At 36.7% G+C, this 15,275-nt stretch overlaps 1 protein-coding gene across 2 annotated transcripts in view; it reads left to right on the top strand.

Annotated features, from left to right (window-relative positions):
* Positions 1 to 15,269, top strand: part of LOC106130446 (protein amalgam) — a 157,055-nt gene extending 141,786 nt beyond the window's left edge. For both annotated transcript variants that reach the window (XM_060952012.1, XM_060952011.1), the window contains exons 3-14: positions 1,710 to 1,799; positions 2,880 to 2,978; positions 3,641 to 3,755; positions 4,413 to 4,555; positions 5,169 to 5,287; positions 7,633 to 7,786; positions 8,400 to 8,490; positions 11,056 to 11,194; positions 12,323 to 12,472; positions 13,058 to 13,226; positions 13,473 to 13,505; positions 13,944 to 15,269. In XM_060952012.1, coding sequence (XP_060807995.1) covers positions 1,710 to 1,799; positions 2,880 to 2,978; positions 3,641 to 3,755; positions 4,413 to 4,555; positions 5,169 to 5,287; positions 7,633 to 7,786; positions 8,400 to 8,490; positions 11,056 to 11,194; positions 12,323 to 12,472; positions 13,058 to 13,226; positions 13,473 to 13,505; positions 13,944 to 14,032 — 1,391 coding nt within the window. In that variant the 3' untranslated portion in view covers positions 14,033 to 15,269. The remainder of the gene's footprint in view (positions 1 to 1,709; positions 1,800 to 2,879; positions 2,979 to 3,640; positions 3,756 to 4,412; positions 4,556 to 5,168; positions 5,288 to 7,632; positions 7,787 to 8,399; positions 8,491 to 11,055; positions 11,195 to 12,322; positions 12,473 to 13,057; positions 13,227 to 13,472; positions 13,506 to 13,943) is intronic.
* Positions 15,270 to 15,275: the final 6 nt, after the last annotated feature.

The raw sequence follows: 15,275 nt of genomic DNA, 5'->3' as shown, positions 1-15,275 counted from the left end.
AGTACCAAGTCATTGACGAAAATAGTCCACCAAATTACTTGCTACTCTATGGCACTTTGTTTGACAGGCCACAGACTAATAAACTACAGTGTAATCGCTGTTTGAAATAAGATTGCTTGTTGAAAAGAGAGTATGTTTAGGTATGTTGTGTAGGAAGATTTTTTTGCTTTCAGTAGGTACTACCTTATGATTTTGAAATAAATAGGATAAAATAGTAATTGTGGAATATCCAAGATCATCAAAATCTATAACAACAAAAATTTCACTTTACAGTATTTTAAAGATTATTATTGAACTAGTTTTGTAAATGCACATTTGATATGTAAGTTTCGTCAGGCGTATTGCTTTTTTTTCATCTTTTTATTTTCTGTTGCATTTTTCTTTTTTGTAACCAACATAACAAACAAAATACTCTCAACAGGCAGATGAGAAGAACGTACACAAAAATTTAAAAGCAAGCACTTCTCCAAAAGTTTCACCATTTTTGTGAATCCTCAAGACTGACATTGACAATAAAATGGCCAACACACACTTTCAGCTTGGCTTTACAGAACAGAATAGAATAAAATAAGTAGATAATTGAATAGATTTATTTTTCAAAATTGGATACAAGGTATCACTAATTGACGTCACATCACTTAAATCTAATTATAACTACTACCGCTTCCAAAGCGCTACTACTAGGGTAATCTACGTAGGAAATCTCGTTTTGTAAAATTTTTACATGCAAATATTATTGGTGGGATTACAATAGACTGTTTTTCCTACTCTGTGTCATCTCATCAATATTCAGAAACTGTAAGTCCCTACCGACACGCAGTCTTTCCTCGGACGCCGATATTTGTATGCGCAAAGCAAAGGCGATGAACAAAACTAACGTTTAGTATGATAATGTGGCGCATAGCACTGACTTTCAAAGTAGTTACTCATAGGATAACAATATGGAAATTTATGCCGTGTTTTTTAAATCATTTTTTGAGGTTGGCATTTTGTTTTGGATATAAATCTTTTTAGTTGTTGATGTAGGTAACCTCAGTAAATAACAAAAAAACAATTTAGAATAAGATGCTGAGCTAAGCTGATAATTATATGATGACCCTAAGATACAATACAGAATGAATGAGAAATGATAATGTAATGTTATCCTACTACTATTATAAAGGCGAAAGTTTGTATGGATGTTTGTTACTCTTTCACGCAAAAACTACTGAACCGATTACCATGAAATTTGGTATGTAGGTAGCTGAAGACCCAGAATAACACATAGGCTACTTTTTATCCCAGAGTTCCCGCGGGATTGATAGGGTTTCCATGCGGACGAAGTCGCGGGCGGCCTCTAGTGATACTATATTATTATTTGTAAATATTTTAGATATAACCATCATTGGTGAATTAATTCTGAGAAATGAAGATAATAATAAAACTTAAGTCTTGTAGACCCTTAAGTACCTATATGGTCAAATACAAATCTGTCAGTAATTTTCCTGTCGTGGGCCTGTATGGACGAAATTTCTTTAGAAATAATTAGTGCCTAAATAGTAGGTACTAAGATTTTCATTAGTAAGTTCCATTTGTATTTTTTCTTGAATAACATAAATAATAAAAAATAAATAAATCTTTATCATTATAAAATCACAATTAATTCTCTATTAATTTGTATTTGTATTGTATTCTTTGTAATATTAAATTTAAAAATGTTCTTGTTACAGTGAATGCACACGTGATGGAGAGGCGTGAGGTGGATGATGGTGACTTCCTCGGTGATGAGGGCATTGATGATGAAGCGCAGAAAGATGAAGGTAAGGAAATTAGGGAACTATTTACATACATACATAGATAAAAGCACGCCTCTTTCCCGGAGGGGTAGGCAGAGACTACCTCTTTCCACTTGCCACGATCTCTGCATACTTCTATTTCTCAGTATAATTTCTTTCAGTATTTAATTTTGGCAACATCCATTGGAAAAAATGGATAGAGGAGTACTGGAACCATACAACATCAATTGTAGCACAGACCTTTCTAAGAAACAATAGAGGTATTAATTTTTGAAAATTAATATGTCTCCATGATCTTAGAAACCTTATAATCCATGTAGAAATTCACAAATAGTGCTATTTTTATTAATTTTTTTTTTTTTTATTTGGTTCACAAAACTGACATGACACAGTAACAAAACAAAACATAAAAGTACAAAATACACGTACAAAAGTGGCAAGTCTTCTAGATGTGAACACATCGTGCATACAAAAAATACAAATTTCTGTTAAAAATTACAGATACTAAAAAAATTTTTAAATTAGGTTTACTTAATCAATTACTGACATTTAGCTAGCATTATGCTTTTAAGATTAATGATAAAATGAACACCGGTAAAGATTGTGTGCTTTCCAAGTGATTTTCTTGCTAAAGTCTCACAGAGCACAAACAAAATCATAATCTACATTATATGTAGCTCAACCGTTTGATGTATAAGTTAATGTATGAATTGATAAACTTTCACTTTTAATTTCTTTCCCATTCAAAGATTTAACGTCAAACGCCTGAGAATTAACAGGATCAAAAATGCAAAGAGTGAACGGAACAAATTCTCATACATACATACATATAATCACGTCTATATTCCTTGCTGGGTACACAGAGCCAACAGTCTTGAAAAGACTGATAGGCCACGTTCAGCTGTTTGGCTTTATGATGAAATTGAGATTGAAATAGTGACAGGTTGCTAGCCCATCGCCTAAAAGAAGAATCCCAAGTTTATAAGCCTATCCTTTAGTCGCCTATTACGACATCCATGGGAACGAGATGGAGTGGTCCTATTCTTTTTTTTATTTGTGCCGGGAACCACACGGCAAATTCTCATGAGTAATTATTTGTTCCAGGAAACGATATCCCAATAGTGGGAGTTATCCAGACTGTGGGCAAGGAATATACCCCAGAACCAGGACAATCTGTGCGGTTAGCGTGCGTCGTCAGTCCAGGTAAGATATCACACGACGCTTTTGGGCAAAAAAATATTTTTTTATTTATTATTATTACACATAACAGAATACAACTAAGTACATATAATAAGATTAAGAAGAAATAGTAGAAACAGATCTGGGTCGTATACCACAGGATGTGTTTATGCAAAAACAAACGGGGAAAGAGTTCCATCCGTCAAAATTCATTACATTACATTTCAATCAAATCTAACAAGCCTTGCCACAATTAACTGCAAAAAATTTAACAGAAGATTTGATATTTTCCCTTGAGATAACATTATCTAAGTCTAGGTTTTAGCAGCAGTAAACAATAAAAAATTTCGTTAATTTTAATTTTAATCTAGACTTTAGTTGTCTAGGGTTTGAAAGAGATCCTCGATGTACATCCCTAGACCACGACCTCAAGGAATTTTCCAGAATCAGTTGTTTGGCCTATGTTCAGTCACGTCCTGTGAAGATTGGCTCAGTAATAAAATTGAGATTCAATGATATTGACAGATTGCTAGTCCATCATCTCAAAGAAGAATCCCAAAATTAAATGCCTTTCTAAACAATGATTATGTTATAACATTTTTCAAAATTCCATTGAGGTCCATTCTCGAAAGTGATATCTCTTTTCCTGACAATATTGATAGAAGTTCGAATGTCATATCTTCCAGAGAGCGTATCGGTGGTGAACTGGCACAGGATAGAAGGCGACGAGGTCGTGTCCCTATACATGAACACGATGAAGATGATGAAGCAAGACAACCCATTGTACAACAAGACGCGGATGTAAGTATAATTTATTATATACATATAATCACAACTATAGCCCTTGCAGGGTAGATAGAGCTAACAGTCTTGAAAAGACTGATAGGCCACGTTTGACTTAATGATAGAATTGAGATTCAGGTTGCTAGCCAATCGCTTAAAAACAATCCCAAGTTTACAAGCCTATCCCTTAGCTGCCTTTTATGATATCCATGGGAAAGAGATATAGTGGTCCTATTCTATTTTCTATTGGTGCCGGGAACGATACGGCACACATTTTTATCATAGTCCTAAAAGCCTACGAACAGAGAAACCGGAAGAGAAACGTAGAAGATCAAGGTCAGAATGAAACTTTTGTATCGTTATCTTTCTTGATTCATTCAAACATGAAAACTCTTCAAGTATTCGCTCAATCAGGAAACATTAAATCGTCGAACTACTCGTATTCATAGGTCAAATAACCGTCGGAAAATATTTTAAGATACCACGATTTTCAGCAATGAAGAAGCCAATTAAGACGCATGGTATAAAAATTGAAGTCACGTTAAGAACTTAAAACTCCGAATTTCCTTCCAAAAGTCTGCTAATCACTCAATACGTACGAGTTTGGCGCAAATATCTCGACCAAAAAGTTCAAAATGCAAATCTTTCCTTTACAAGACTAAAACCCTCTTCCAGCATTTCCGAAGGCGGTGTCCACGACCTGGTGATAGAAGACGTGACTGCAGCCGACGCTGGAGAGTACCGCTGTCAGCTGCTGCAGACTGAACCCACGTTTGTGGTGCACAGAGTGAAGATTGTATCTGAGCCTAGGATTATTAGTAAGTACCTTTCAAAGTCTCTACACGAAGAATAGGATCATAAGAAAATATTTTTATCTTTAAACTAGCTGTGACGACTTTGTCCGCGTGGAATAGTTATTTTGGGCATCATTGAAGCTCTCAAGGATGAATAATTTTCCCTGCCTTTTTTTCACATATTACATTATTTCTTGCTATTTATAGTTGCAGCGTGATGTTATATAGCCTAAAGCCTTCCTCGATACTCTTTAGCTTTATAGTAGTATAGATAGCTTCGGTATCTGGGGTCCACTTTCAGACATTTCCTTGCCATTTTGCCCGTTCTATAGCATCTTCAATTGGTACATTTATGGACTAGACGTCAGATTACAATATAAGTTAATATTCCAGCTGTTAGCTACAAAGCTTTAAAAATGTAACGAATAATCTTCTCGATTTAATTTAATCTGTTAATCCGGAAGAAATATTACCAGTAACATTATGTGCTCTGGGAAAGCTTCGCTCTCGTGAGAGTCTCCCAAAAAAAGTAACATCCATTTCAGCTGAGGAAAATAATTTTTACCGTTTATAAATTTAACATTAGTCTGGATTTAAGGAATATGTATTTTCTTAACAATGACTCAATAAATTCCAGGTTTACACGCAACAAACAACGGGACAGTCCCAGAAGGTTCAGACCTCGTTCTCACGTGCAAGGTCGTTGGACTGCCGCCCCCGAAGATCTTGTGGTCCAGAGTCACTCCTGGATCTGAGGTAAATACGAGTCTCTCTCATATCATCGTGATACCGATTGCACCCTCCACCGCTATGCTTTGTTGCCCGCGGTCAGCTTTTTGAGTTTTCTCTCCACTTTTTCTTCGACGACCTCTGTGGCGCAGCGGTAGTGCGCTTGTCTGTGTCACCGGAGGTCCCGGGTTCGAATCCCGGCCAGGGCATGATGAGAAACGAACTTTCTCTGATTGGCCTGAGTCTTGGATGTTTATCTATATACGTATTTATTATAAAATATAGTATCGTTGAGTTAGTATCTCGTAACACAAGTTTCGAACTTACTTCGAGGCTAACTCAATCTGTGTAATTTGTCCCGTATATATTTATTTATTTTCAACTTTTCTCGGTCTTTTTTGTCTCGTAAATTATCATCTTTCGCGACATCAAGCCAGGATTTCTTCGGTCCGTGCCACTTGGGCATAACGGATCTCATTATGTACTTTACTGTTTATTAGTACAATGCTTGCTTTACGATCCTGGTATCAATTCGCCCATTCGTTTAAGACTTGGCGTTGAAGTTGGCTACACGAGGTATTTCACCTCGGGTAGCCAACGTCGACCCCCCAAGAATAGAGTGAGTAATACAGAACTTAAGGGACAAAAAGATTCTGTTGGGACTCAAGTAAGAGTGGGCTGTTAGATAAAGTAAACGCGTGAACAGCCCAACTTTGCAGTAACAGTAATGGAGTTTAGTCCATGAATCGGTAAAACTTTAGTTTACTAGATTTAGAAGCGAAAACAGTACAATATAAATTTCTACATACATACATACATATGTCACGTCTATATCCCTTGCGGGGTAGACAGAGCCAACAGTCTTGAAAAGACTGAATGGCCACGTTCAGCTTAATTCAAATAGGGACAGGTTGTTAACTCATCGCCTAAAAAGAATCCCAAGTAAACCTATCCCTTAGTCGCCTTCTACGACATCCATGGGAAATAGATGGAGTGGTCCAATTTTTTTTTTGTATTGGTATCGGGAACCACACGGCACAAAAAAATAAATTTCTTGCCATCCAATATCCACAGTGTGATCTCAAAGCATAATAAACGATTAGTATAACTACTGACTTCCATCGAAAATGGTCACAGGACGTCCTCTTAGCGGCGTTTTACAACAAATTGTTGAGGCGCTTCCTCGACACGTGAGTGGAATCGAAATTTTAAAAATCAATTGTATCGTTAGCATCGTAAAGTTCGACTCTCACTTCACAGTTTAAACGTGGTAGTATCGACTTGAATTATCATCATTCTTCCTCTTAGCGTGTCGACTCAGTCAGATCATATTTGCGAAGACCAGTGTATACCGCCACCCCACTAATACTGTACGCTCCACACGTTATTTTTTTTTATTAATTTTTCACTACAGAACTGAATATATTATATATACATATATATACAAATATATACGGAACAAATTACACAGATTTAGTTAGCCTCGAAGTAAGTTCGAAACTTGTGTTACGAGATACTTACTCAACGATACTATATTGTATAATAAATACTTATATATAGATAAACATCCAATACCCAGGCAAATCAGAGAAAGTACGTTTCTCATCATGCCCTGGCCGGGATTCGAACCCGGGACCTCCGGTGTCACAGACAAGCGCAATACCGCTATGCCACAGAGGCCATTAAAAAAAAGTGGAAAAAGTAACGACAAAGAAGAAAGAAAGAAAGAAAAATCTTTATTTGGCGCAAGATGTAACATAACATTTTCATTCATAAACATAGAAATAAAAAAAAATAAAAAAAATACATGATTAAGAATTATATCACCAACCCATATCGCAATGACAAAGGCATCATACGGCTCCTTTAATGTGCATTCGATTCGACAGTAGATGCGCACTCGTCTGAGAAAAGACGTCACAAAGACAAGCCATATCCGAGCTAAAAATCGCTCTTGATGATACATACATACATACATATGATCAAGTCTTTATCCCTTACGGGGTAGACAGAGCCAACAGTCTTGAAAAGACTGATAGGCCACGTTCAGCTGTTTGGCTTAATGATAGAATTAAGATCCAAATAGTGACGGGTTGCTAGCCCATCGCCTAAAAAAAGAATCCCAAGTTTGTAAGCCTATCCCTTAGTCGCCTTTTACGACATCCATATGAAAGAGTTGGAGTGGTCCTATTCTTTTTTGTATTGTTGCCGGGAACCATACGGCACTTATAATAGAATTGAAGATAATATTGATGGAAGAATCCCAAATTTATAAGCACTTGATGATACTTTTATTTTTTCTTACCCTCAGGATGAAGCATCAGCACTTGATATCAATAGTTGTTATTCAAATTTTCGTGACGTATTTGCAGAACGCCAATGTCCGTTTGGGGGAAAACGACGGGGAATTCTCATTCGACAGCGTCACCATAAAAAAAGTAAAGGGCCACCACTCCGGCCGTTACTACTGCTATGCGTTCAACAGCTTGGGACAAGCGCAGGAGGAAGTCATCATTAATGTTCTAGGTGTGTACCGCTGGCGTCATCCGCTGGCAGCCAATAGCAGCGATGTTCTAAATCGCGCCAGCAAAGATTTTTCGGATTGAAACATAAATTCAACCAGTGACGGACGACCATTTTGAAACTAGTAACAACATTTTGAGTAAATTCTGTAATTAGGAACATTGATATTACATACATATGTACAATCACGTCTTTATCTGTTTCGGAGTAGACAGAGCCAACGGTCTCAAAAAGACTGCAAGGCCATGTTCAGGTGTATGGCTAAAAGTTGGAATAAAGATACAAATAGTGACAGGTTGCTAGCCCGTCGCCTAAAAAAAGCATGCCAAGTTTATAAGCCTGATCGTCTTTTACGACATCCATGGGAAAGAGATGGAGTGATCCTATTCTAAAGTTCCGGGAACCACACAGTTCTGCCAGGAACCACACGGCACATGGTACTTAGATAGATAGATAATTCATTTATTTGATTTGCTACACACAATTTACAATTTCATATGAAATACAAATTAATTAGGGTGTGAGTTGCAGCAATACAAAAAGGTCACAACTCAACGAATTGTGACCGAATTGTGTACTTTTTGGTAAAATACATTTTTTTTTGGACAAATTTCAGAGAAGCCCCACGCTCATGTTCACAAGAAAGAAATCAACACAGGGATCGGAGACCACGCTATGTTCCAGTGCTCCACACGAGGAACTCCTGTGTAAGTACATTTCTTCATAAATAACAATTACTTAATCAAATTATGAATGACTAGCTTTCCGCCCGCGGCTTCGCCCACGTGTAATTCGGTTATATATAGCGTTTTTTAATGATCTCGACAGGGCTTTTTCTTCCACAGGCTGAAATCTTGTTACAACTGGAATTAAATATAGCCTGTGTTACTCAGGGATGATGTAGCTTTCTAATGGTGAATGTTTGAAATCGATTCAGTAGTTTCGGAGTTTATCGATTACATGTGTAAACAAACAAACATATAAAAAAATAGATTGTTCCTCTTTATAATATTAGTATACATACAAATCTATATAGAAAAAGTAAAGCGAGACAAAATCATCGTCTCAAAAGAAAAAAAAAACAGGATTTATAGGACGAAGAGGCCTTACAGGATTTCCTTGTAAACAATATTTTTAGTTTTTTTATTATTTACCAGTATGAACAGGTTAGAGGGAGAGCTGACACGCGAGCAAGCAACATACAGTTGTCCATGAGAGAAACAATCTTCTCTTAAATCAACACCAGCGACTTTAAAAGTTTGCCCTTGAGACTTATTTATCGTCATCGCAAAGCAAACTTTTAGAGGAAATTGAAGGCGCTTAAATTCAAATGGCCTCTCCCGCTCTGGGTGGAACGGAAGGGAGTGTCAGACTTTTACTGACTAAATCCCACCTCGTTCCTTCAGTTGCCCTTTGCGTTCCGGGGCCACGGTATCTCGTTAGAACTTTCCCGCAGCCCCGGCTCAGTTTATCCCGTTTCCCCCCCTTGGGGGTTGACATTTCAAAAATCCCTTCTTAGTGCTCACTTATGTTACTAAAGGAACCTCTGTTCAAAATCTCAGACTCCTATACCGAGCGGTTTCGGCTGTGCGTTAATAAATCAGTCACCCAATCGCACCCCCTAAATCACGATTGGAGGGTAGTTTGAAAAAACTTATAATGTCAAACATATTTACTTGCCTATGTACGTGTTCATGCCAAGTTTCAAGTTTATAAACCCAAGGAATAAGATTTTTCATAGAAACGTTTTTACCCCTTTTCCCCCCCTTGGGGGTTGAATTTCCAAAAATCCTTTCTTAGTGCTCCCCTACATATCCCAAGGAACCTACATTCCAAATTTCAGCTGTCTACGACCAGTAGTTTCGACTGTGTGTTGTCTGTCAGTCAGTCACTCAGTAACGGAAGAGTTTTATATATATAGATTGTCGTCTTTCAAGCGTTAAAATTGTAAATTACCAAAATATATCCTTTCTTTAGAGGTTTCTATCTATCTAGAAGAAGAATTATTTTTATTGGTGCCGGGAATCACACGGCAACCACACAAAAAGACCACTCCATTTCTTTACCAAATTTATTAGCCAATCCCTTAGTCGCCTTTTACGATAAAAGGATATGTAGAAAGTGAATCATTTCTCTTCCTACTTTGTCAGTTCTGCAGCGGCCACATTTTTTTACCAATAATACTATTTTTCACGACGTCAAGCCAGAATTTCTTACATACATACATACATATGGTCACGTCTATATCCCTTGCGGGGTAGACAGAGCCAACAGTCCTGAAAAGACTGAATAGCCACGTTCAGCTTTTTGGCTTAACGATAGAATTGAGATTCAAATAGTGACAGGTCGCTAACCCATCGCCTAAAAAAGAATCCCAAGTTTGTAAGCCTATCCCTTAGTCGCCTTTTACGACATCCATGGGAAAGAGATGGAGTGGTCCTATTCTTTTTTTTTGTATTGGTGCCGGAGACCACACGGCATCAGAATTTCTTACAAATACAAATACTTTATTTGCTATTAATGCGGTACAATTATAGGCGTTACAAAGCATATACATTTCGCGTATTTAACCGGTCATGGCATGCATAAATACAAAAAATTTAAATTAAATGAAAATTAAAATAATGTCAAATTAAATGTTCTTGTCGAAATTTATTTACATTCGTCAACAGTATAAAACGATTTTTTGTTAAGCCACAGTTTTAATTTAATTTTAAAGGCATTCAGAGATAGCGACTTTATATCCTCATTGAGACCGTTGCACATTTTGACAGCCATTTGATAGCTATTTCTGCTTTCTATTTTCTTACATACATACATACATAAAATCACGCCTCTTTCCCGGAGGGGTAGGCAGAGACTACCTCTTTCCACTTGCTTTTTCTTTTACATTCTTGTTCCTTCCAATTGCCGTTTGGGAGCATTCGTTCAATTAAATTTGTTAATACATACATACATACATACATACATATGATCACGTCTATATCCCTTGCGGGGTAGACAGAGCCAACAGTCTTGAAAAGACTGAATGGCCACGTTCAGCTATTTGGCTTAATGATAGAACCGAGATTCAAATAGTGACAGGTTGCTAGCCCATCGCCTAAAAGAGGAATCCTAAGTTAATAAGCCTATCCCTTAGTCGCCTTTTACGACATCCATGGGAAAGAGATGGAGTGGTCCTATTCTTTTTTGTAATAGTGCCGGGAACCACACGGCACAATTAATCTATTACACAAATCAAATGTCCTCATCTCTCTCTCTCTCTGTTCCAGCCCTCAAATCACGTGGTTCAAGGACAACGTTCCCGTGCTGGTGGACGGCCAGCGGTTCCTGATCTCCACGGACGGCGCGCGCTCCAACCTCACCGTGGTGCCGGCGGGCGCGCACGACTTCGGCACGTACACTTGTGTGGTTGGTGCATTCGTTTTGTGTTAGCTGTGAACTTACATACATATAGTCACGTCTGTATCCCTTAAGGGGTAGAGCCAATAGTCCCGAAAAGTCACATCACTAGCTTCCGCCCGCGACTCCGTCCGCGCGGATGTCGGTCTTCGCGTAAATGGTTTATTGCTCCAATGACACTCTGACAATGACATACATACATATGATCACGTCTATATCCTTAGCGTGGCCTAGCAGTCTTGAAGAGACTGATAGGCCACGCTCGACTGTTTGGCTTAGTGATAGAATTGAGATTCAAATAGTGACAGGTTGCTAGCCCATCGCCTAAAAAAAAGAATCGCAATTTTAAAAGTCTCCTTAGTCGCCTTTTACGACATCTATAGGAAAGAGACGGAGTGGTCCTATTATTTTTTGTATTGGTGCCGGGAACCACACGGCGCTTTTGAGTAACTCGGACAATGACATCTTATAAATATCTATTGGACCAAAATACATGTAGGGAAAACATCGTGAGGAAACCTACACATTCAGGCAACTGGATGAACGATTATCCAATACGTATTAGGTTAGATGAGAGAGGTCAGATGAGTCGTGTAAATACATGACTCACACAATCCAGGATCCACGGTCAAAGGCATGCTCCTCTCCAGAGTGGAGAGGATGCAACCGGGACTAAAGCCAGGAAGAAGAAATGATGATGATGTAGCGGGAGCGATGATTCGGCTCGACCGCCACCAAAGGGAAGATCTTCCGCCAGGCTAGGTGTTATGCCTGGAGAACCGCGCGACAGACGTGTCGGCTTTTGTATATAGTGCTCCAATCCGTGAAATCATTGCTTGCGCGATTTAGGATTTTCACTAATACAAATACAAATACTTTGTTTGCTATAAATGCGGTACAATTATAGGTGTTACAAAACATATACATTTCGCGCATTTAACCAGTCATGGCATGCAAAAATACAGAAATTTTAAATTAAATGAAAATTAAAATTTCTTCAATATATTTGACTGATAGCGTCGCGTGATTTTTTTATTTTTTTTGCGATTTTAATGACTCAGCCGCATTTGTTTGAATATATGTTGTCTTACATTTGGTGCTATAAACTATTTGATCAGTCTATTTTCACCATTCCAGGCCCAAAACTACCACGGGGTGCACAACAAATCCGCCGAGCTGGTCCAGAGGCCGGTCATCGATGACGTCGACGTAGACGGCGTCAAGATCGACTTCCGAGTGCACTCGCATCTGCCGTTGGAACAAGTGGAGATACAACTCATGGACCAGGTTTGAGCTTTCAGTGGCTACGTGCATTCATACAATCACGTCTTTGTACCTTGCGGGGTAGTCCAATAGTCTCGAAAAGACTGATCCACGTTCAACGGTTTGACTTAATGGTAGAATTGAGATTCAAGTAGTGACAGGTTGCTAGCCCATCGCCTTAAAGAAAAATCCCATATTCCGTAGTCGCCGTTTACGACATCCATGGGGAAGAGATGGATTGGTCCTATTCTGTTTTTTTTAGTGCTGTGAACCACACGGCTCTAAGAAGCTATGTATACGAGTTAGGTTCCCCTGCAAAGGTTGCGGAGGTCAGACGGGAGTCGTTTCGTAAAGACGAAGATTATAAATGTTCTACATTTAATTACTAAATAATAACCATCGATGTAGTAACAAGTAATTTTTAAAATTGGATACAAGGTATCACTTATTGACGTCACATAACTTAAATCTAATTATAACTACTACCGCTTCCAAAGAGCATGTATAGAAGAAGCGGCGGAACAAACTACACTGCAGCATTTTCACCGGACGTCAATGTACAGATGCAATAACGTTATAATATAATACAATAACATTTTAATTTTGCAGACTGGCAATATGAACAAATATGAGCTTCCTCGGCCGAAGAACTTGCAGAAATCTTACAAATTTTCGTACGAAGTGAAAGATTTAACGCCAGGCGCTTACCAGGCCTTCATCCGGGCTAAAAACGAAAAAGACTGGAGCAGAAATACCGACCCCATTAAAATGAATATCGGTAAGAATTCGGAGAGTTTGTGTTTAAATTTATACGGTAGATGTAAAAATTGCTTATTAAAAAACTTTTAAAAAGTAGTTTCCATTTTTTTTTAATAGTTTTAACAATTTGAAGAGAATAATTGCAAATAGGTAGTACACATTTTGATGTATGTCGTTTTATTTCACTTTATTTTTATTTTGTATATTTTTATTTTTATTTTTTTGTGCGCATGTCTCAATTTTTCGTTTTTTATTTTGCTTTTAGAAGCTGAGCCAATCAACATCCAGCAGAGTTCAAGTAAGTATTAAATGTGCTTGTTAACATTTTATTTTTCTGCACTTTAGTTAATTCGAAATCATGTTGTGCAATCTCTTAACAAAATATTACAACGAATTAATCCAAATTAAAATCCAATTGAAAAATTTCTTTTTTATAAAAAAAAACTTGCAATGTCTTTTATTAAAAGTATATTATGTATGTCTGTACCTTATCTTAATGATTTTTTACAAAATAGGAAAATAAATAAAAAAATATTTCAATTATACTTTTTTGTGGGCGAATATTGTATCGACATCTAAATGGGATAACACTTTTCAACACGTCACAATAAAGTTAAAAAAATACCAAGGCCAAGGGAAGAATTTTCCTATTTTCTCTGATCGTCTATTTATTTGATTATGATTTTAATTAATTATTTAACTATGATTACAATTAATTAATCTCTCCCTGTTTCAGTATACCGAGCAAACAGCGCGCATTCCATCCTACACTCGACGGCGCTCCTCTCGACTGCCTCCATTTATCTCCTTATCCGAATGCTATAAATCATCAAATACGATACAATAACAATTCAGTGTCCTTCAAAAAGTCCCAATGGGACTTACTGAAACTAGTTAAAAATAAATGAACAACAAAAATCAAATAAACTCTGACATGATAAATTTAACTTGTTTAAAAAATATAACCATTAAGTATTTTTTTGGATTTTATTTTGTTTGAAGAAAATACATAAAAAAATAAGATATTTTGTATCTTCACATAAAAAAATATTTTACTAGTACTTTGACTCAATGAGACTTCTTCAGTGACATGAACTATTATTTATGTTATTGTAAGTACTTTTGTATTTACCGAGTATTTGAAAAGTACCAACTATTACGATAGCGATCGATGTTAGACTATTTAATATATTCACAATAGTTATATATGTGTCGTTTGCAAATCTTGCAAAATATAGTAGGTATATCTATTTTGACAGTTTATCTATATATATTATTTATTATTTATATCCCAGTGTTGGGCAAAAGCCTTATTTCACGCATTTTGTTTATTGTCTGTTTAATCTAATTATTTTTTGGAAAGCTCATGAGTACTCGATTATTGCTTCATTTATTTTATCAACGAAATGAAATAAAAAAATAAAATGAAAAAAAAGTCGTAAAATACATACAAATACTCATTTTATTGAAAAACCGTCAGCATTTGTTTGCATTTTTCTATCAATTTATTTGCAAGATTTGTAAATCGATTGAAATATTAACGATCTGTATTGAACAATTGTTGTTAATATGAACTAATTATACTTAATTAGCATTCTGTACTATATCCGTCAGATTCACAAACTTACAATTCGAAGTTTCTATTCATTTTTATAAGTAATCTTATTCAAAATTGAATAGTATCAGAAAACGAAAGCGATTACTATTTTTAGTAAAAAGAAAATCACATAAGGCGACCTAATCCTCTCTTTCCGCCTATTGACTGGTGCTATCTCACTTACTCTCAGCTCGAGGGCAAAAGAGGAAAAGCGAGATAGCACTAGTTTATCATGCGATATTTGACCTTAAAGTTTACAAGAAATAATTCATAAAGTACAAATTTTGGTAACAGTTTCCTTTTTCACTACATTTATTGTACAGTTATTGTAAGAAATGTATTTTTTATTCATGTTTAGTTTTATCATGAAGCAAAGCCCTAGGGCCTAGTAATTTTGAAGGAAACATTAATGTATAACTTGTATATTGCTTGCGCCATCTTACAGCACCGCAACATATACATATACCTAAT

The sequence above is a fragment of the Amyelois transitella genome, chromosome 27 (assembly GCF_032362555.1).
Source record: "Amyelois transitella isolate CPQ chromosome 27, ilAmyTran1.1, whole genome shotgun sequence".
Taxonomy (NCBI): Eukaryota; Metazoa; Arthropoda; class Insecta; order Lepidoptera; family Pyralidae; genus Amyelois; species Amyelois transitella.
This window is presented reverse-complemented; position numbering and strand designations above follow the sequence as displayed.